The sequence below is a fragment of the Meleagris gallopavo genome, chromosome 5, assembly GCF_000146605.3.
Source record: "Meleagris gallopavo isolate NT-WF06-2002-E0010 breed Aviagen turkey brand Nicholas breeding stock chromosome 5, Turkey_5.1, whole genome shotgun sequence".
Lineage (NCBI taxonomy): Eukaryota > Metazoa > Chordata > Aves > Galliformes > Phasianidae > Meleagris > Meleagris gallopavo.
In genome coordinates, this window is record NC_015015.2 from 52,639,656 (window position 1) to 52,661,066 (window position 21,411).

The 21,411-nt window shown below is 42.4% G+C and overlaps 1 protein-coding gene across 2 annotated transcripts in view; it reads right to left on the minus strand.

Annotated features, from left to right (window-relative positions):
- Nucleotides 1-898: 898 nt before the first annotated feature.
- RHOJ (ras homolog family member J) overlaps nt 899-21,411 on the minus strand; it is a 51,701-nt gene continuing 31,188 nt past the window's right edge. For both annotated transcript variants that reach the window (XM_019615948.2, XM_010712031.3), the window contains 4 exons: nt 14,427-14,485; nt 10,123-10,287; nt 9,067-9,162; nt 899-8,356 (listed from right to left, as the gene is read on the minus strand). In XM_019615948.2, coding sequence (XP_019471493.1) covers nt 8,210-8,356; nt 9,067-9,162; nt 10,123-10,287; nt 14,427-14,485 — 467 coding nt within the window. In that variant the 3' untranslated portion in view covers nt 899-8,209. The remainder of the gene's footprint in view (nt 8,357-9,066; nt 9,163-10,122; nt 10,288-14,426; nt 14,486-21,411) is intronic.

A 21,411-nucleotide genomic window follows, 5' to 3' on the forward strand; every position in this document is an offset into this window, starting at 1 on the left:
TCAGGAATGGTGGTGGCTATGGTCTCAATTTGAAGACTCGACTAGCTGGCTGATGGAATAGTTTCTGGTGTGGAAATGAAAAGCTGAGTAATGAAGACAGCATCTCCCTTCTTCTCCTCCCCTCCTTGATATTTTGTGTTGAGTTTTGGGAAAAGAGGAGCTAGTCATATTCATTCCAGTGCTGCCTTTAAGGACTATCTTTCCTCATGTAATTTCTTCAGCCCTCTAACCACTGTCCTTTCTTTCTTGCCTCTCCCTGTCCTGTCTTGTCTCACATCTGAGCCAAGTGTTAGGCAGCTCATCATCTTCAATGCCACTGCTATGGTTTTGTTTGAAGGTTTTGTTGTCCACATGTTGGGTTTGTTAGATGGTTACAACCTCCTCTCGAAGCTTCCAACACTTGGGTTAATGCATCTCCTAGCTGCTTTACCAAGAGACCTCATCTGTCAACAGGGCCACAACACACTGGCTTCTCTCTGAAACACTTTAAATATTCACTCAGGGGAGAAAAAAAAAATTTGTTGGTGCTGTGGTATTTCGGTGGAGGCCACAAACAATAATGCCAAGAACTTTTTATCTAAAGGAGAATAAAAAGTAACATCTGGAAAAGCCACAAACCAACGACATTAAGTCCCCACTTCTCCACCTTCCTTTCCATAGAGAGTTTGGTTAAGGAGCAGTTTCCTTGGATTTCCTTTCCAGGGATGTGCCTGAGACCTCTCAAAGCTCTGTATCACCAGTGTCACCTCCTGTTAGAAGTTTTGCATTGTTTGAGGGGAGACTGGAAGCTACAGGTGGTTCCAGGACCATGCAAAAGCAATTGTATGTGTCAGGGTGTGTTTTCCTGTCTGATAAGCTTCTGGGACAATAGGTAGAGCAGCACACCTTCTTCAAATGATGCTGTCAAAATACTTAGTAATACATTTATTTTGTTAAAATAAACTATGTACAGTAGAGGATATTAATGTGCAGTTACAATATACAATAATTACATGTTTAAAAGAGGATAAGCTAAAGAGTACAGAATCGTGCTGTAAATAGGAAACTAATACAGTTTACATTGTTTTTAAAATATGCAAAACAATTCCTGGAAAGATGATTTTCCCTGGTTTGAAATTTTATTGCTTTGAGTTGAATTTTGAAGATTTGGTTCATCTTTGAAAAGGCTTAACATCACTCAGAAGTCAAACATAGCTTTCCAGTATTTGTTCTTTGGTTTTACCACCCCTATACTCCAGAGATATTGCACATAGCAACTTGTAGGAGAGAAATTCTATTGCTCACATCAAGTAAATAACTTTTTCTTAATACGTTAACAGCTGATGGGTGCTGTGTTAGGTCCTGATTTGGTCTGAAGTCATTGCATTTGCTTCACAATCAAACTCAGTGTGAATAAATTGTTGCACTGGTACTCTAACTATTGCTGAGGTGTTACGGAAAAGGAAAGAAAATAAACGTTCTCAGGGAAGCAGGGAATCTCTTTGCAGTGAAATGCCTGTACAAGTGCATCAACATCATAACAGATTCAACTGGATTCAGTTATCCTTGCACTTAAGGACAGTCCAGGTCTGTCTCCCTGCTCCTCCACACTGCACCCTTCCTCTTGGAAGCTCTCCCAGTCACAAGGTGCTGCTGAACTCCATGGGTCCCATCCCAGTGTGACTCCACAAGGGTACCTCCAAGACCTGTCCATGGGTGATGCCACAAGGACGAGGGCAGGTGTTTTGTGCCTTTCACCTGACAACCTGGCCTCGCTTCCTAAGGTCACTTTTGCTCATGAGTAAATTAGGCTAGGCATCTTTAGGTTAGTGCTTGTTCATGAATTAATATTTACAAGATTGTCAAAAGTTTGGGCTCATTTACTCCATATTGGCAGGACAGTTCCATGTCCTGCCAGTTTGGTAATGCTGGTAGAGCAGCTGCCTCCTTTGGGCAAGTGTGTTGGGAGAGTTGGTGTGACAGTCACTAGAGATATGGCTTACACCCAAACTACTTTGGCAGATATCAGATAACAGTTTCTACCAGGACAAAAATTTCTATCAGTACAAATAACTGTTGTGCTGGAAGATCTGAAAGCTGCAGACTTGTGGCAATAGTTTGCTGTGAATTCATTAACCTCAGATCAAAGTCAAAATTTGCCAGCGATGACATCAGGGAGAGCTCAAACTGATCATCGACAAAACCAATCCAAAATTCAATCTGGCATCCTGAATGCTACCATTCCACTGGGATGAAATGAAATTTAATGACAGCAATGCGTGCAGTGTCAAACTCAGCGAAGAAACCTGTTTTCTTTTACTATCCTGTTAATGTAATCATTTTCACCTTCAGCCTCAGTGATGGTTGAAAATGAGAGTTACAAATCTCATCTCCAAAGCTTGAGCTAAAGATCAGATCAGCAAAGTCTCCCCATGCCTAATTTCTTTAGAGAGTAAGCAAACAGCAGCCAAGAGGTACAAAAGATTCTTGGACCTGGTTCAGTATATCGGTGTGCTCAAGTCTTCGTCAGTCAACAAAAAAAAAAAAAAGGGCAGAAGAAAAAGAGGAAATACAAAGAGACTCAAATGCTTTCCACATTTGTCATATGTGGAGCCCGCTGAAATCTTCCACTGTCCTCATGAGAATTGAAATGAAGCCAGAACACTGCATCTTTGAAACTCCCATCGTGAAATTGGAGTTGGAAGAAGCAGCCAAACACCGCATTATGGTTCTGGAAGGACAGGGAAATCATGCTCAGTGTTATTTCTGTTAATAGTATTTTCAAAGGCGAAGGGATTTTTCACCATTGACAGCAATTCATATGAGTTTTTGCTTGTTGCTCTGTGATAGATGGTCTTGTGAGCTGATTTGGCTCTTGCAAAGAGTTTTTGACTCTAATTTGAGGCTGGGGATCCTGGAACTACCCAGGAAAAATATATTCTTGCTCACAGATTTCTGAAAGCTTTAACTGAAGAAAAGAAAGTAGAATGAAAATAATAATAATAATTAAAAAGAAATCCTAGTTATGGGCATTCCCTTAACATCTTAAAGTGAAATTTCATCATGGTGTGGCTCTGGGTCCTGATTTTGCAGCTCTCCAATAGAGCAGAAAAGAAGATGCCGTTCTTCTGTCGCATTCATTCCTCCTAATCAATATTTTTTATCCAAACTTTTTGATTCAAAGATGTTTCTATTTGTGCTTTGTTTCATTAGGTGAACAGAGCTGAGATCACCACCCAATACCGAAATTGTTGGGAGGCTTTTTCCTGCCCTCACAGGGTCTCTATTCACCAAGAGAAAAACAGGCATTTCTAGCTGAGTTATCTCCACTTTTACTTAGAGCACAAATGTATCTGGAATTTATCTGACAGAGGTTGGTCCATGCTCACCTCCTGTCACAGCAAATACCCCTCCGCTCCTGTACAGATGCAGACTCAAAAAATGTTCTGTTATTTATAGATTATATGTTTTAAACAAGATAAAACAAATTGCACCTGCTTTTCAGGCAAAGAAAGAAAATACGGGGAGCAATGCATGTGCAGCCAGATTCCTGCATTCAACCTGCTCAGAGAACAGATGGTCCCTGGGCTAATAGGAGCATATGTTGTGTTGCTTTGGTGGAAAAGGCAAATGTGCTTTCTCCGTTTGTGCTTGTGGTTCAGACCAGCCTGCCTCGAGGCAGCTTGATGCCATTGCAATTTATTTTTAATCCAGATGGGTTTTGGTACGGTGAGTCGGGAGGTATTTGCTGTGCCACTGGGGGGAAAAAAAAGCTGAAGAAAAGGTCATGGACTACTAGTAAGCTATGTGAGCAAATGGGCATCTTTCCTATTTGACTAGAAGGACGTTTATTGATGGAAATGCCAGCTCACATGGTGAAAATACATCTTCTAGACATACACACTGTGTGTAATTGGCCACTGTGTTGCTTGCTGTATACAATACTGGGTATGATGATAGGGGACAATGGTAGAAATTGTTTGTAAGAACTTCTACAACCTTTTCCAAGCTCCTGTAAAGGCTCTAAAATTGGGTCTCTGGAGTCTTGAGACAGTATCTTGGGTGAGATCTTGATAGCTGTGTTTGTTTTGAGCTGAAGCAAGCAGTGCTTTAAAAGGGGAGAAATGTGTGAAATATCAATGACAGCTGCTGAATTATTGTTGCAATGGTGCTGCTGGACGCAGTGTGAATTCTGTAATTCCCACTTAGCAAAAGGAACTTCCTTTCTCAGCTATACTAATCCTTTGTGTCACTTCCAGTGTGCTGAAGTAGAAGATGAGTGCCAGCTCTATTGTAAGTTGAGAGAATGATCCTCATCATGCCTTTGGCACTAATTGGGCCTAATTCAAAGTGGCACAAAATGTAAAAGATTGGTGATGAGTTGATGGTTAGACTAGATGATCTTAGTGCTCTTTTCCAATCTTCATGATTTTATGATTCTATAGTAAGCTTTTTATTTCTTGTACTGATGAAATTGGTTGCTCTTCATGAGCTACACATCTCTGTGACAGTCAGTATTGCACCCAGGACAGTTGGGGGAGCTCAGACTGAGAGCTGCTCTCCACCTCTCCTGGAGGACACAAGATCGTGGCACTTAGGCCTGGTGGAACAAATTGCTCCTTGCTGGGGTTGGAGCCTTGTTTCCACATTCTTCTTTGTCAGAGAAATTCAAGTTAACAACTCCTGATAGAACTTCAGAAGAGACCAAAGAAGATGCATTTTCTCAGATCTAGCAGATTTCTGTTGAGCTGTGATGAAATGTTATCAGCCTGTTAGCAAAGGCAGCTGTCAGGAAGGGCTTTGACATAGGTTGCATTAAAACGACATGCTAGATAGGTTCCTGGGATGGTTCATAGCCTTTATGACTATCCTGCCTGCATTCCTTTGAAGTCCAGATTTGATTTCCAGTTCATCTATCAGTGAAAAAAACTATCTCTGTTCAGCTGGCAGTCACATATCGATTTTCTTTTCTTGTTACTAATGGTGCTTGAAAATAACTTGAAATTTCTCTCTGTTGCCTTACGCATGTGCTTGCACTGTGCCTGGTGTTTTGATATTTTTGAAAATAAGCTTTGCTGCCTGTTCACGTACCATCTGTTGGTTTGTAGGGAAGGCATTAGGTATGACTTGCCAGATAGTCAGTGAGTCTGCTTACATCTGCCTACAGCACCTTTCTGGAGCCTACTGGCCTGTGCTATTCCTTCCTCTCCAAGACCATGGTGTAACATGGCAGATCCTTGAAAAATGCCACATTGTGAGGATGAATGTGTGCATATAACCCCACACAGGACTGACGTTTATGAGACCTGCATTAGCCACATCTTTTTTTAAAAAAAATCAGTTATTTTTGTTGGAAGAGGAAAAAAAGATATGGAATACAGTGTGTGGATTGCGACCACTCACCCACTCTTTCAGCTCACAAATGACAAATTTTGGTCTCAATTAGCTTGAAAAACTTGAAAACTGTTTTGCAAACTTGATGTGCTAGACTTTGTAAATACAAACAAAACCCTGGTTAGTCGTAATATTTTTTCCATATATCTGCTTTCAGTGCTATGCAACAATTTGTGCAGGGTGCTACAATTTAATAAACCAGCATAGTAGCATTTTAGCTTCTTCATCACCATATTTGCCTGCTTTGGCAGGGGGGTTGGACTTGATCTCTGGAGGTCCCTTCCAATGCCTACAATTCTGTGATTCTGTAATATGGGTTTTTGTAAGTTATTTTTCCTTAAACCACTGCAATTACATTAATGGTACAACTTCCTATATGATTTTATATGTCTGTCCCATCCCATCAGAATTAATAGGCACCCCTTATACCAGGCAAAAATATCATATTTGGTTATTGTGGCTTTCTCTGACACATGCTGGGAATGCTATATTGCACTTTCCACTGTGCTCATTGTTTTATGATAAGCTCAGCTGTCAGTCTGAATTGTTGTTTTGTGAAGCTCTGAGAATAATTGGCAGCTCCAAACTGAGTGTTTCCATTGCACTTCAGCTACAGCAGACTTCACTTACTTTAACCAGAGTTGCATATAGGCTAATGCTTTACAGCAGCCTAAATCACAAAGCCATCATCCTGTTTTATTTCCACTGAAGCAAACAGCAGCACAGTGAAGCTCTCATTATTTTCTCTGTTGAAACCCTTCTTTTATTTTTCAGTGGACTTTTGGCCACTCCTAGTTTTCCTCATGCTCTTCTAACACCGTGTTACACCTCTCAGATCAGCTGATTACTGATGTCCCTGCTGTGTGAATGCTCAGTGCTGGGACAGCAGCACAGCCTCTATGGCACGACATGAGCTCCTTCACCAGGCTCAGCTCTGTCCTCGCTCTGAGCTGTGTTGTGTCAGTGAGTCCATTTCTCTGGAACATGATAGAAGATATGCACAATGATTGCCAGCAGTAAAGAAGCCTCTCTTGTATAGCTATTGATTAGCATAATTTTAGCTGTCGTCCATGCTTGCATGCAGCACAAGAGGAGGTGAGTAGCACTGACCTCAAGTTTGGCCAGTTTTGATTGATATCTATTGGGAATGTTTTGTGTCTGATCTGGCTTCTGTCTGTGTCCGTGGTAAATAAAATTTGTGCTCGAATGAACTTGGGTCTGTCATTTTCCATTTTTCCATGGGTAAAGGATGGGGCACTGCATCATGATTGTTCTCTTCTGTTTGCTGCTCAGTTCGAGCAGTTTTCAAAATGCTGGATAGAGATGCTGCTTTTGCAAGGAGTTATATTGGAGGTCTCTGTATTTTCTGCCATGATGATTTTCTGCTCGGGGAATGAAATCCACAAGACAATCTCATGGCAGTGCCATTGTTCCTAAAGGCAGATGCCCTTTGAGCTCACCTCTGAGCATCAGTGTTGCTGTGAGGTGCAAAAGTACAGGCTTCCCGGAGAAGCTTTAGTGGAAAGGCACAATTTTTCCAGCAGCACAGGGAGCTTATGGGCAACTTGTGCTCCCTTGAGGTCTTCCCAGCCCTGTGCATAGGGCTGCAGCCCATCTTGGGAAAGTCCACTGCTGAGAACTGCAACTTAAACAGCACTTACCGCAATGAGGCTGTGGAAGAGTGGGAGCGAAGCAAAATAATGAATGAGAGGAGGGGGACCACAGTAAATCATGATGATTATAATTCTGCTTTGATAAGGTTTTTACACGAGATACTCTAAAAAAATCATAAGGCACTTGGATCATCTTAAAGTACTTGAGATTGATGTGACCTTTGGCTTTTTGGCTCTTGCTATTTTTGTCTGCTGGGTGGGATGTAGAAATCCAGCTGATCTATAAGGTAATTTTTCAGTTGCCATGGCAATGTGTCTCTTTCATGTTCTCAGTTTGGAAAGGCACTTTTTCCAAGCTGGTATTTCATGTCCAGGGCAATATTTGGTGGCAGAATATCAGTAAACAAACACTACAACTCTGTTCTTCCTTTCCCAGCTTACAGAAACATGGCTCAGCCTGAATATTCCCTTGTACAAATAGAGTTACTTGCATTTTTTTTGTTTTTGAACATTCCTTAAGTCTGGAGGTAAATGTTGATCTGTTTTGATAGCTTGGGTGCAGCAACATACTGACGCTGTGAAGTTTCACCATTAAGTGAAGACAAACTGGAATCGTTCCACCTTTGCTTCCATGCAGATTGAACAAACAGAAGTATATCCTGAAATAATGAATTTTATAAAAGAAAAGTAGTTCAAAAGTACATCCTACCTATAGTGTACATCTTACATAGTAGATTTCTACAGATCTCCGTGTTCTTTCAGTCCGTTCAGATTAAATTCCTAAGTACTGCAAATTTTTCATTTTGATCAATTCTTCCTTAAGGCCACAAATGGAGTTTGTTCTGTTTCTTTTATCCCTTTATTTTTTATTTTTTATTTTTATTTTATTTTATTTTTTTTTTTTTTGTCCACAGAGTGCCTTCTTATTATTCCTAAGGTGAAGAAGAATCAAGCAGGAGCAGGCATCCTTGTTTCTGCTGGCCCAGCACAGTCTGCAGTGGTGGGAACAGGCTGCATAAAACTCTGAAGGTTTTGGAATGCAGACAGACAACAGTTGGCCTATTGTGATATAGCTTGGAGGTTTCACAGAATGGAGGGCTCCTATTTGGGTAAAAAGGACCCCTTTCTGGTCATGTTCCCCTTTTCAGTTGCGTATGACCTTCATTGCCTTTCTAACCTGCTTGTTTTCATTGAACTCATCTCACTTTTCTTTCCAAGTGACTTCATACAATGGTGCAGCATCTATGGCACTTTGCACAGTGCTTCTTCTTCTTCTTGGGGTGGAAAATGGTCAGGATTGCTTCATCAAAGACAGTCTTAAGGCCTTTCTGTGTAAGGGCTGAGCACTCCAGGTAGCATTGTGCTCCAATCTGAAAAAGGAGAGAGAAAGTGTGAGTACTCACTGTCTGGAGAGGTAGAGAGACCCTGCTCCAGCATCCTTCTGTGTGAATATTGTCCTGACCTTCAGAAAATGGGGTGAGATCCTATGTTTTGTGTCTGGCTGCCTATAGAATTGAGGGACAAGCTCAGTGATCGTCCTGAGTGAGAAAGCACCAAGTGTTGTCTATCTTAACGGTGCAAAAAAGATGTATTCTCTCCCTATGTTTTGGCTACCAAGCATGAGTAAATGGAGTGAGATGCAATGAAATGAAAAGTTGGGATATTAGATGCTCTTGAAGCACATTTCCCATTTATTTAGGAAACTGGCTGCAGTGTTCTTGTTATCTATCACTGACTAGAGGGATTAAGATGTGGCTCAGGACTTCTTAGCAGTATAAGCACCCAAGGATGAATAACCAGAACTGGACTGGTGAAAGGGATGGACTTGGTATGAGGATGCCAGAGAGGCTGCTCTTAATTTCTACTAGCTGAAGTAGTCAGTATAATCTGTTTTGTTGTCCCTTTCCCCACTATTGCTTTGACTGGAGGTAGGTTGGGTGTTGCACCAAAGCAGTGGGCTCAGGAGCCAAAATCTGTTTCTACTTCCAGGGTGTTTGATATCTGGCTGGGAACAACCAATGAGCCCTGCTGAGAGTTTGCTGTGATCAACTTAATTCATGGGACTCCAAAAAGTTGTTACCTCCTTTGCCAGCTTCACACCGTGCTCATAGGTGAGTGGTTTCTCCTTCATGTAAAGCAGACGAGCCAAAGTTTTGGGATCATCTCGCAGATCAATCTAGTAGAAAACACACAAAACCCAGGTTCAGTACTGCCTTAGTGTAATTCTTGAAAGATATATTCATAGGTTTACAAACCCGTAGTTGTATCCTTGCACAAGGATGTCTGTCCTCACAGCCTCAGGTGAGAAATGAATTACATATGTGTTTTCCTTTCTTTCCTTTCTTTAAATTTTCTGTTTAATATGGCTTAGTTCTTACTGGACAGTTATCAGGCCACAGCTCAGATGGCCGCAGCATAGTACAGATGCATTTCTCGGTGGCTATACATTATGGAAAGTGTTGGTAGAAGACTAAGTCATATTGGAAAGGGAGTCTGCTACGATCCTGCACTGCATCACCTGTAAAACAGTGACTGACCAAACAGACACAGCTCTGGATGGCTGACTTGAAGCAAAATCCTTTATTAGATCCCCTGCTTTTCATGATCTCTGTCTAGTCTGTGTCTTGGAAACCCATAGATTCATAGGTTTTAAGCTGAAACAAAGTGCTTTGATCGTTCAGTCTAACATCCCCTAAAGCACAGGTGGGATGGTGAGTCAGTAATTGTAAAGTTGATGGAAAGCATGAGGAAGGCCATTTCCTTCCTATGTCTCTAAGTTGTTTGGCTAATTATTCTCTTTATTAAAATTGAGCCTGAATTTAGCTTCTGCTTCCAGCCACAGCCTTTGATGTTTGCTTTTCCCCCCATTAAAGACCTATCAGAAATCTTTTATCCCTATAGGATTTTACATCTTCACATCATATTAATATACATATGAATAAGGAGTTTTACCAGTTGTGACTAACTCAATGGGTCAACTGCATGTTGGCTTCCATTCTCAGTCTATGACTTTCCCTCTAATGCTGAATTCTGGTTTTCATATATGAAGTCCAGTAGGAAGCCTCAGCCTCCAGTCCTTAGTCCTGAGGCTGTGAGAACCCCTGCAGAGATGAACTGTGCCCCAAAGGAGTGTTACCTGTGTTCCTATGAGGACATAAGGCACATTGGGCATGCAGACCTTCAGCTCAGGTACCCACTCCTCCTGGACGTTGTGGTATGAGGCAGGGTTTACCACTGAGAAGCAGATCAAGAACACATCCGTGTTGGGGTAGGACAGGGGTCTCAGCTGGTTGTAGTCCTCCTGCAGGGAGAGAATGGCAGGGTGTTATGAGGTGGTGGAAAATGATGGGTGAAGGGAACATCTCCCTTCTGGGGAAAGGTTGAGAGCCCTGGGGCTGCTCAGCCTGGAGAAAGGAAGCTGAAAGAGGATCTTATCTTTTTCTGTCATCTTGGTAAGGTGATTCAAACTACTTCTGAATAGACACTTGTTTCCTAAAAATACTAATCGTGTAAAAATATTCTGCACCAACCTTTTCTAAACAAGAAAATTTCTTTATTCTGAAAGGAAGTATGAGGCCAAATATAGCTCTGTAACATTAAAAATAATTAAAGAAACATCCTAAAATACAAAGAAAATGTTTTGTTTTGTCTAGCTGCAAGTTAATTGTCCCAAACTCACTTCAAGAGGAAGGATGTATTCCCAGTCATCACCTCCAGTACCACACTGGTTTCCAGCCCCGGTCACAGACTCCCTGCTGTGCTCTGCACAGCTCAAGAGACACGTTTCTGATATTTAGTGGTAAGACATCCTCCTTTTGACCCAACCAAGGAAAGAAGTTGATCTTTTATCTATCTGAGGTTGTTTAATGTTGGAAAACTTACGTGAGACCTCTGTCCTTCAGCAAGAACGCTCCCTCGGTGCACTGGAGAAATTTAGTAGCAAAGATAACCTGCTGCATTTTGCAAAGACACAGTAATTGTTGACTGAGCTAGATGTCATAGAAAGTGTTGATTTGAAGATTTACATGGGAACAGGAGCTGTTTGGACATAGCAGCCAAGAAGGAATGCCTATTCACATAGAGGGAATTTTGTAAAGGAAATTCAGAGGTGATATGGAAAACATCCGTGACAGAGGCCACAAAGAAGTGCAGTTGGTGGGAGATGATATGTTGGCTTCTCCAACATTAAGAATGTTTTCTCCACAGTTGACCTGGGTTGTAGTTAGGTGCCTGGCAAAGGCCTTTCCTATGTTTTTCTGTGTAACTGCTGCAAATCAGCCTCCTAAAGCAGCCACGTGGTGGCAGCAAGCCCTCTAGGAATCTTGATTTAGGATTTTTGGAACGGAATTGGCTAAATATAACGAGTTAGCATATTCCAGATGTGCCTATTTAGAAAAACGGTGACATTATGCCATTAAAATCCAAACTAGAAGCCTGGAGCACTTCCAGCGGGTGGTGGCAGCTACAGAAGTGCACGTTTAATTGGATTTTCCTCATTCCTCTGAAGCCCCCAGAAAATCTTTTCTTAAGGAGCATTCCTAATTTGTGTTGGTGGCACTGAGAATTGTTGATGCTGTAAGGAGGGACAACCACATGTCACGGTGCAGAGGTCAGGGCACACAGGAGCTCACATGGATGTGTTAATGCATACACTGATACAAGATATTATAGGTATGAGTTGATCCCAGGCATCCCTGTTGCTGGGCTGGCAGGAGCCTCCAGAGCACCCCAGGTGAAGGCCCTTTCTCTGTTCATGCTCCAGCAGAAAGCTGCAAAACCTTGCAATGGACCATTGTGAAATGGTTCACATCACAATTGTTTCTTGTTCAGAAGTGGTTCATTGTTGAAGGAAAGCAAATAAAGAGGGTAAAAAGGGTGTTGGATGCTTGCCCTGCTTTGGGGCATATCTGTAGTGCCAGTGATGTTTGAGAAAGGACACGAGTCTTTGTGCACATGGGCTGTAGCTGATCATTAATTCATTTCCTTGGCTCATGCTTTCATCCTGTCGGCTGTCATTTGGATTATGCAGGGCTTCCCAGCCACACTGCCTGGCCACTGGCTGAGCTATGTGCCTGTGATGTGCTGTGCCTGAGAAAGTACAAAACTTTTCATTTTGTAATGTTGCTGCTGTCACGATCTCCCTGTGTACACTCCCTGCCATTAAAGCACTCCACACCTGATTCCAGCTTGTGGGGGGGGAAAAAAAAAACATCAAAGTAATGTTTTCTTTTTCCTCCTAGGACTTTTTGTGCCCAGAGACACAGAAAACCAGATCCCTCAGCTCTGGGGTCCTTGCCAGCTCTCCCTGCAGGCTGACAGAGGGTCCTGCTGCAGAAGTACATTCTCCAATTGTTATTTCATTAGCATGTGTTTTATAGCATCGTAATGTCAAGTGCTATTTTTGGCTATGACTTCACACCAGTGCCTTTGGAAAGCCACACAACACAAGGAGAAGGAGTGAGGAAACAACCCAGATGATCTGTCGTTACAGCTTGAGCATGTGGGAAGCATCATCCCCGCTGCCTCCTCGCAGATACAATCTGGTCATCAAACAGTGATTCATGCTCCAGGTTTTGCCTATATGGCCACGTCCTCTGGACCAAAGTCTGAGATGGAAACGATCCCGAGGAGCTGGAAATGTTACTGGGAGGCAGGTGGTGGTTTGACTGGTTGGAAGCAAGAGATGGCAATATGATTGTGGAGGAATGGAGGGAGAGTGAGGTCTAACAGAGGAAGAGATTTATGGTTCTTTTGGCTCAGGAGAACAAATAAGAGGATGTGTTGCTGAGGAAATGGGTGGCAGGTGGTACTGTCAGCCCTTCAAAACAAGCAGAAATATTAAAGCACTGAGCAAAATCTGATTGAGTACTGAATATAACTCCAGTCTTGTTTGCAGAGGCTCACAGAGTTGCCAGATCGTGACAGACACACTGAGCTCTGCCTTTGTGAGCGCAGAAAAGAAAACTACACACACACCTTCTTGAATATCTCAAGCGAAATGAAGACTTGGATCATTCTTTAGGACTGGATTTTAGATCATCTGTTTACACTTTTTAAATAGGAAGGATGAGTGGACTGTAATTGACACTGAGATAGCTATGAAGTGGCCTACAGGTATGTGACAGCAAAAAAAAAAACCAACAAAAAAAAGGCAAAACCAAGAGTATAAATGCACAGGTCCTGCTGAGTGTAGCTTTTTCTGGAAGTGACAGTCTGTTGTGTTGCAGATTTTGACCTCTCTGCACACTGCTGTGAAGTACAGCAATAAGTGGCCTCTCGCAGACAAGAGAGTCTCATTCTGCATTATTTATACATTTCATAGCAGCCATGGACAGAAAAGTGCAGACAAAGAGAGATCCTGAAAGCAAAACCCTGCACCCAGAGCTGCTCTGTCCCAGGGAGAGAAGCAGGCTTTCATATCTGCTCCTCCCTGCTGCCTCCAGAGCCAGCTCTGACAGGAGGTGGATATTAGGGGGTTTGGATATTAGGAAAAAATTTATTCTCCAAAAGAGTGGTGAGGCACTGGCACAGGCTGCCCAGGGAAGTGGTGTAGTCACCATCCCTAGAAGTGTTCAAAAAGCACGGAGATGTGGCACTGAGGGACATGGTCAGTAGGCATGGTGGGGATGAGTTGTAGTTGGGCTTAGGGATCTTGGAAGTCTTCTGCAACTTTAATGATTCTATGATTCTATGACTAGCTGGTAGATGTGGACTTGAGCCCTCCCTGGCTGGGAAGGAGCTGGGATCTGTTCCTTTTCCTCTTGGCAGCTGATTTCCTGCAAGGTTTCTGTGCCACTGATGGTTTTTTTCTTTGTTCTGTAAGTCACTGGCATTTTGGAGGTAGAAGAGTTCATTATGAGCCTGGTACCTTCATCTGCTTGGAATGTGATCCCATCCTGGGATGAGTGCCCATCTGCCTGAGTTAACGTGTCTGCAGTCAATGGCTGGTGACTGATAGCCTGCTGTTGTATTATACTGGTTTTCTGGTCTTAGAAACTGGAATTTTTCTCTGTATCTCCAATGCCACCATGTGGTAATTGTAAGAAAACAGTGACTTTTATAAAAGGCTATACCTTCTCTGCGTGGGGATGGAGTGCTTGTATGGGAGGCTGAACTTCACCATCAGACTTTGCTTTTTGCTTAGACAAAATCCCACCGTAGGGATGTATGTATGTGTGTCTGTTTTGTTGCTGAACCAGAATGAAATCTGCATGTAAAAAACTAAAAGGAGGTCTGCAGTTCAGCCATTACAGCTCATTGTCAGTTATTAAAATTTGTTTATTAAAAACACACACACACACACACACGAAACAATAAACAAAAACATCAAAACAACATGATAAAACAACAGCACAATCAACAAAACCTATATGTGATAGTAAAAAAAAAAAATAAAAAATCAAGAGAAAGGAAACTTATTGATGTTTTGCAGTCATTTACCTGCCCTGCTGTGTCATAAAGTCCCAGCAGGTGCTGTTGTCCTCCCACAGTCACGGTTACTGAAAGAAAGAAGCAGAGGGATGTTGCTTATGCACAAGCCAGTGGAATAATTTTAGCAACTTTTAATCCTAAAATGCCAATACACCCCTGTGCTGGACATTGGTGTGTGTCTTACCACATGCTTTGTAATGGAAAAGCACCTACCAATTTGTAGAAGATAATAGCCTCTAATTGGGGAACAATGTCCTGCTTGAATTCTCTTAGACTTAAAGTCCCTGTCACTGTGGCTGGACAGACTGATTATTCAGCAGCTTTACTTGCTTGCAAAGCGATGCGGTAATTTTACTAGCATATGAACAGAACAAAACTGACATCCTGAAAGCACGAAGGCTCAGCAAGGAGCAGACTTGCTGATGAGTGCAGAATGGAACACGGCTGAGGCCATCTTATGATGTGGAAGGGAAAGAAGAGATGGAGAAGGGTTCAGGAGCCCTCCCTCATCTCTTCACTTATAGAGCTGGCATGCACATAGTGCAGTTCCCATAGGGACTTGAAATGGGGCTAGCTGTTGAGTGTGGAGGTACCATAAATGCTTGAGGTCTGTGGGTGAGAAAGCCTAGGGAAGGGATACCAAGAGTTGAACTTTTCAGAAGGAGAACTGGTAAAAGATTTCCCCATGGGAATTTACTCTCTGGTAGAATAATCGTCTTTGCAATACATGTCTCAAGTCCACACCTTGTAGTCAAGAGCAAATGCATATTATATGAACTGCAGCAAATTGGGTGTAGCAGGGACCACAAGCTCCTTCCTCTGATGCCTTTCAGAATGGTTTCTGAGAAGTGAAGTTATCGATATACTGAATATAATGTTTTCTCCAGCAGCAGATACTCATGGAGATACTGTCAATGCTTGCTGGGAAACATTTCCTTCCCTCCTGAATGCAGTTCAGTCAAAGATTTTGTAAGGAACTGGGATTGCCCTTTCCCATTCCCAGTGTCTGCTGTTCTCTGGGCTTAGCCCAGGCAGGACAGGAATGTGTTTTGTAGGATCTTGTTTGAAAATGATGATTTTAAAAATATACTATTTGTAAATCTTCTTGTCTTAAAGCATAATTGCAAATGCAGGATTTCTGTGATTGAAATGTGACAATCCCTGTTATGCTCCAGATAGAGATTGAAATCCAGACATGCCTCGTGTCAATCTTTAATTCCCTTTGTTTCCCATAACTCAGCATCTAAATACTTCTGAAACTACATGTCCCAGGCTTGAAAAAATAGCAGTATGAATATTCAACAGGAATACAAAGTCATTACAGCAGAACGTTTTTGTAGCTCCTTCTGTGTACTTCAAGTGCATTCATGAATACTGGTTCTGGTCATGATTTTTTTCCCCAAAAGTATATATTTTTAGCTGATCCATATGAGGAAAATAGGAATAGAGTTGCTAGGGGTTAACCTCACACATGCTGCTCAGTGTCCAGCAAACTTCATTTAAGCTGCCATGGACCTAGCTTCAGGAGATGTTACAGCTCCACCTAAAGCTAGGAATGCCAAGGGAACCTGCAAATGGAAGCCATAAGGACATTTATGACATCTGGCGCCCATCGAAGTCAGCCAGTCAAAAGAAGTGTAAGACCTTAATGACATGTCCCTGTCATTCTGCTATGAACTACAATCCGTTCAGTTCAGCTTTGTCCCCCTGCAGCTTTTTTCTCTTGGAAATGCTATGACTGAATGCAGTATCACTGCCTTCTGGGGTGGACATCATGGCAGATGAGGAGTGGTGTGATGGGACCCCTGGCTCCCCCAGGTCTGCAAGTGACCCCATGACTCAAAACTGGGTCATTTTCTACTTCCATGTGTGTGGGAGTCAGCTCCAGGAAATCAAGTGACACATCGCTCCTGGCATGTCCCCCAGCTTCCTCCTCTTTGAAAAACAAGATCTGATTACAAAGAGAGTGATTTTCTACCTCAGATTTATCCTGCTGGTTACATATGTCCTTTGTGAAATGAAAATCAGAACTGTTCTGTTTTGCCCTGTAATTGTCCTAAATACCATACTTTAAATGTAGGATTGTACTCAATGCCTTTCTTTAATTGCTTCTGTAATCATCTGCTAGCAACTCGTACAGGACTCTGCTAGCCAATATTTTTTCAAAGAAAGCCTGTAAGTCTCACGATTTGCTGTCATCTCAACCCTGGGTAAGATCTCTCTTCTGCTGAGCAAATACAATTGCCCATCTGATATTTACAGTATCTAAAATACACTTCCAAGGTGGCAGCACAGGGAGGCCTCTGAGGCTGGGGTACAGCTGACTGCACACAGTGGAGCTCTTGGTCTAATGAGGTGGTGAGGAATTCACTGCTTTGTCTGTAGCCCACAGATGTTTAGTGATTTTAAAGTTGGATAGGATTCGCAGCATCATTCATTCTGCTCTGAATAGCTTATCTGGTGTCTTCCTACAGGGTATTTTTCTTGTTCTCATACCATCCCTGTAGCTCTTCTCCAGATTCCTACTCAAGTAGTCAGTGAGATGAGACACTGAGGTCTTAGCAATGGTTTCCTTAATGATTTAGCCAGTGGTAACATGACTTTGCTATTCCTACCCGTCTTTCCTCAGTTGCTGACCTAAAGCTTGCATTGGCTGATTATTCTCATTACTTAACGAGCCTTGCAGTAGTGTTTGCTTTTCTTTAGCCCAAAGCGAATTCATTCTTGCCTTCTGATGTAATTGCTCTGATTATATTCTTTTTACTCTGTGTTTGCATGGAAAACCTGGAGACTGACTCAGATGCCCAATGAAGCTTCTCAAGGCAGGAGGCAAATAGCCACATGGGGTCACACAGAGTTCTCATAGTATGGAAGACAATGTTAAAGATTTGTGAGAGACTGGGATTGACTATGCAGGGACAAGCTTTTGGAGCATGATGTTTTGGAAGCATCTGAGATGCAATATTGAAATGCGTTCAAAGTTTCCATTTCAGGCATCTAGGCACTGCACTTCTCCTCAGGCTGCAATTTCTCTCAGCTCTCTCATAATTAGGGATGAGCAGAGACAACAGCAAGACGTGTAACAATGGGCACTCCTGCCCACCCCTTGAACACTGTGAAATATTGGAATTAGTGAGAAATTCGAGTGGAATTAGTGGGAAAATGCCCAATCCTGACCTGCATTGCAGCTGATTTGGAAACACAGACTGGTACCAAGTGACAGCTCTGTTGTCCCATTCTGCAACAGGAATAGATGCATCCAGACAGTGTCATCTCACAAACGATTTATGATTTACTTTGTGTTTTTTAGCATCTTGAGAAGATAGAGGCCAGAGATTTATATCTTGCCTGCAGCTCTCCACAGCTGGGCATTCGCTGTGTAGAGAAAGCTAGCAGAAGAGAGGTACCTGTCCACTAATCATTTTTATTCAAACAGCTGATATGAAGTGCTGCAAATCTTTCAAAGTATATTGAGAAGACAGACTTTAGTGTTGGCCAGTCTACATGACAAAGAACACAAAAGCAGTGGAAGTGGATTAAGAAGATCAAGTAGAGTGCATCTGGTCCAGAAATGACTGAATGAAAATGGAAATTCCCAAAGCTTTCAGAACAAGCACAACACTAAAACATGAGCCAGCTTCTTCCCACTTTGGGATGTTACTTATTTATAGACAGTGTGAATGAAGTTGATTTATTGGAATCACTGACCTCACCGTCTGTAAAATCAGCACTGGAGGATTTGCCATGTGTTTCATCGAGTTACTGCTCTGCTGATCAATCCTTGGTCAAATTCAGCTTTGTTGATAGCAGAGTCCAAGGAGCCTTGGGGTCTCTGCAAGGAAAGCTGTGCCCAGTTCTTCCAGTATTACTGTACTGAGGGAGCTCTTGGAAGCTCATTGTTGTGCAAAGCTCTTTTAAATGGAAAAGACTACCCTGATTATAGTGCTTGGGGAATTGAGAAAACTGACATTGCATCTATAAGTATTTTGTTAGGTTTCATTCAGTCTTAAACACAGGGTTGTGCACAGCAGCAGGCTGGGAGGTGCTTCCTGAGTAGTTCAGCTCACTGTGCACCATCATCTGTCCCCATGGAAGGCAGTTCTGCTCCCAGGTTAGAAATTAATAATAACTGCCTAAGTAAATGCACTCAATTTGCAGACAAATAGACTCTGTTGTGCGCATTTCAATTATACTGTAGTTAAGGGTCTTTTTACTCTTTCCTGAAAGTAATAGCTCTAAATCCAAGCGAACCTTAGAGGCACGGTATAGCATTAAGTAATGTAAATAGATAGACCCTGAACATATTATGAAAAATATTATGATCATTTCTAAACAATGAAGAACACAGGATATCATCCTAACCCTGATGGAAGGGAAGTGCCCTTTGTGATATCATGTGGTTGTTTGTGGCATTGGGATGAGTGAGAGAAGAAAATTTTGACTGTGACTGTAGCATGAGCCTATCCAAAAACTGAAAGGCAGAATGTAGATTATTATCTATATCTATATTTTTTAGCTCTTCTAAATATTTTTAAGCTTCCATCACCATAGCACAATGTCTAGGAATATGTTTTGCTGGAACTAGGATTATAGCTCAAGTCAATAGCAAAGGCTATTGTAGTGCTGAGATAAAGAGCTACTGATAATAAGAATACTCTTATTAATGTTTTAACTAGCTGTGCTGACCAGACCTGAACAGATGCTAAGGCGTTTTCATTTATTTTAACACAGATGGAGTCAGTCAAGACTCTTTAAAGGAGCTCTTTATTGAAACCCAATTCAGTGAAGAATGTATTTAGAGTCTCTTAACAGAGATGTTATGAGTATGGTGAGTACAGCAAGGAGTGTGACTCTTTCTCCAGAGAGAAAAGGTTGGAACAAAGGGAGTCTTTATCAAGTGTTATCAAAGGAACATGAGACTTCATAAGCAGCACTGGAATAAATGGAAGATCAGTGGCAAAACGAGACAAATCTCACTGAAATGTGCCCAGGCATTACATAGGTTATTTTTCAAAATAATTACAGAAGTTGTTTGTGTGGTTGGTGGAATCCAAGCAGTTCTCTACTGCTTCTCTTCTTGCACTGCTGGAGGATTAGAGGGAGATTTATTTATCTATCTATTCATTATTATTATTTTTTTTGTCCAGAAAGGAGAGAGAAGCAACCTGGAGAAGCAAACACTACATTGTCTCCTTAAAAGCAGTGGTGATCTGTCATGGTCTCATTAGATGGCAGTGAGAGCAGATAATGCTCATGGAAAGACACCAAATCTCTGCTCTGCAATGGCCAGGTTGTCCTCACTGTGAGCTGACTCTTAGATGACAGAGCAGCTATTTCACTGTGACTTATACTGGCAGAAGACCCTATGCCCTGAACTTAACAGAGGTCCTTAGCACTTGCTGAGAAAAACTTAAGTAAAGGCATTTTAATCCTCAGCATCTATAACTTCAGTGGATTGCATTTTTTGAGGCTGACAAACTGAGGAGATTCTTTTTCTTCTAGCATTCCTGAAGCATTCCTGGCTGAGTGTGGCCAAGGAGCCTCTTGGGCAGACAGTCTGTGCTGGTCATCCCACATTAGTCAGTATCGGTAATCGTGGTAGAACAGCCAAGGAATGAGGGGCATGGAGCTAAGATGGATGTGTTCTGGAAGCTGGGTGTAGGAGATGGAGACATGCCACTTCAGCTGTTGGATGTGCTTCAAGGGAAAAATGGCTTCTCTGTGTAGAATCATAGAATATCACATGTTGGAAGAGACCCATGAAGATCACTGAGTCCAAGTCCTGGCTCCACATATCACAACCCAAACCCTATGTCTCAGAGTGGTGTCCCAGCTCACTGAGCTCTGACATTCAGGGCTGAGCCCACTGCCCTGGGCAGCCTTTCCTTAATCCCCACCTGGCCCTCCCCTGATGCAGCTCCATGCCATTCCCTTGGGCTACTCTGCTTCCTGTGAAGAGCTGTAGACCACCGTGAGGTCTCCACTCAGCCTCCTTTATTTGTCTTGTCCTCCATACCCTTCCCATCTTTTCCTCAACAAAATCTACAGATGCCAAAGCTAGAAGACAAGGAAAATCTAATTGTACACAGAAGGTGTCAGGAACATATTTCCCACAGCAGCCTGGTATTAGAGCAAATACAAATTGTTTGAAACAACTTGAAAAGCAAGCTCCTGGGCCCATAGAGGGCCATTGCAAAAGATGCTGCTTTGCCTTTCCCAGAAAGAACATCAGGAAATAAAAATTGTGCTCAGCCCCAGGTACCCAACTTCAGATGCTATTTCTCCTACAGCTTGAGATCAGCCCGATATTTGTCCAGCAGCTCTAATGTTTATATGACTGAGGAAGCAGAAATGTTAAACACCGTAAGCAGAAATCTTAGAAATATTCAAACTTTCTGATAAGAAAACCTGAAGTTAGGAGATTATGTATATTTTTTTTCTCAGCTACCATGGAGGTTTTGAACATTGTTTATGCTTTCTCTACGTCCTGCTGAGAAGCCTACCACTTTCCTCTCCCTGTGGCAGCCACTGCGGACAATGAACTGATTGTAATGTAGGAAAAGCAACCAATGCAGATGGCGGAGATGCCAGGTCTTAACCCTCTGTGAGAGGGAGAGAAGGTGAGTGCCAACCTGAGCCTATGAGATCCTTAACCTTTTTTTTGCATGACTTGCATTCATTTGAAGCAGAAGGTGGGACAGGATGTGATCATAGAGGCATAAAATAGCTTCGGTTGGGAGGGACCTGGTTGGGGCAAAGGGTCCTATGCAGCTCCAGGGATGGGGCACCCACAGCTATCTGAGCAGTTCCCATGACCTGAGAAGGGCACTTTAAACCCCACATACATCTGTGGGATAATTTGGAGACTTTTCAGGCTGAGTTGGTCTTGCAAAAGAGGAAGAGACTAACGGGGCTGGTTGATCTGGGGCAGGAACATTTTGTCCTTTGAACAGAAAAAATAATCCAAATTCCCACATAGAGCTGGACAGGAATT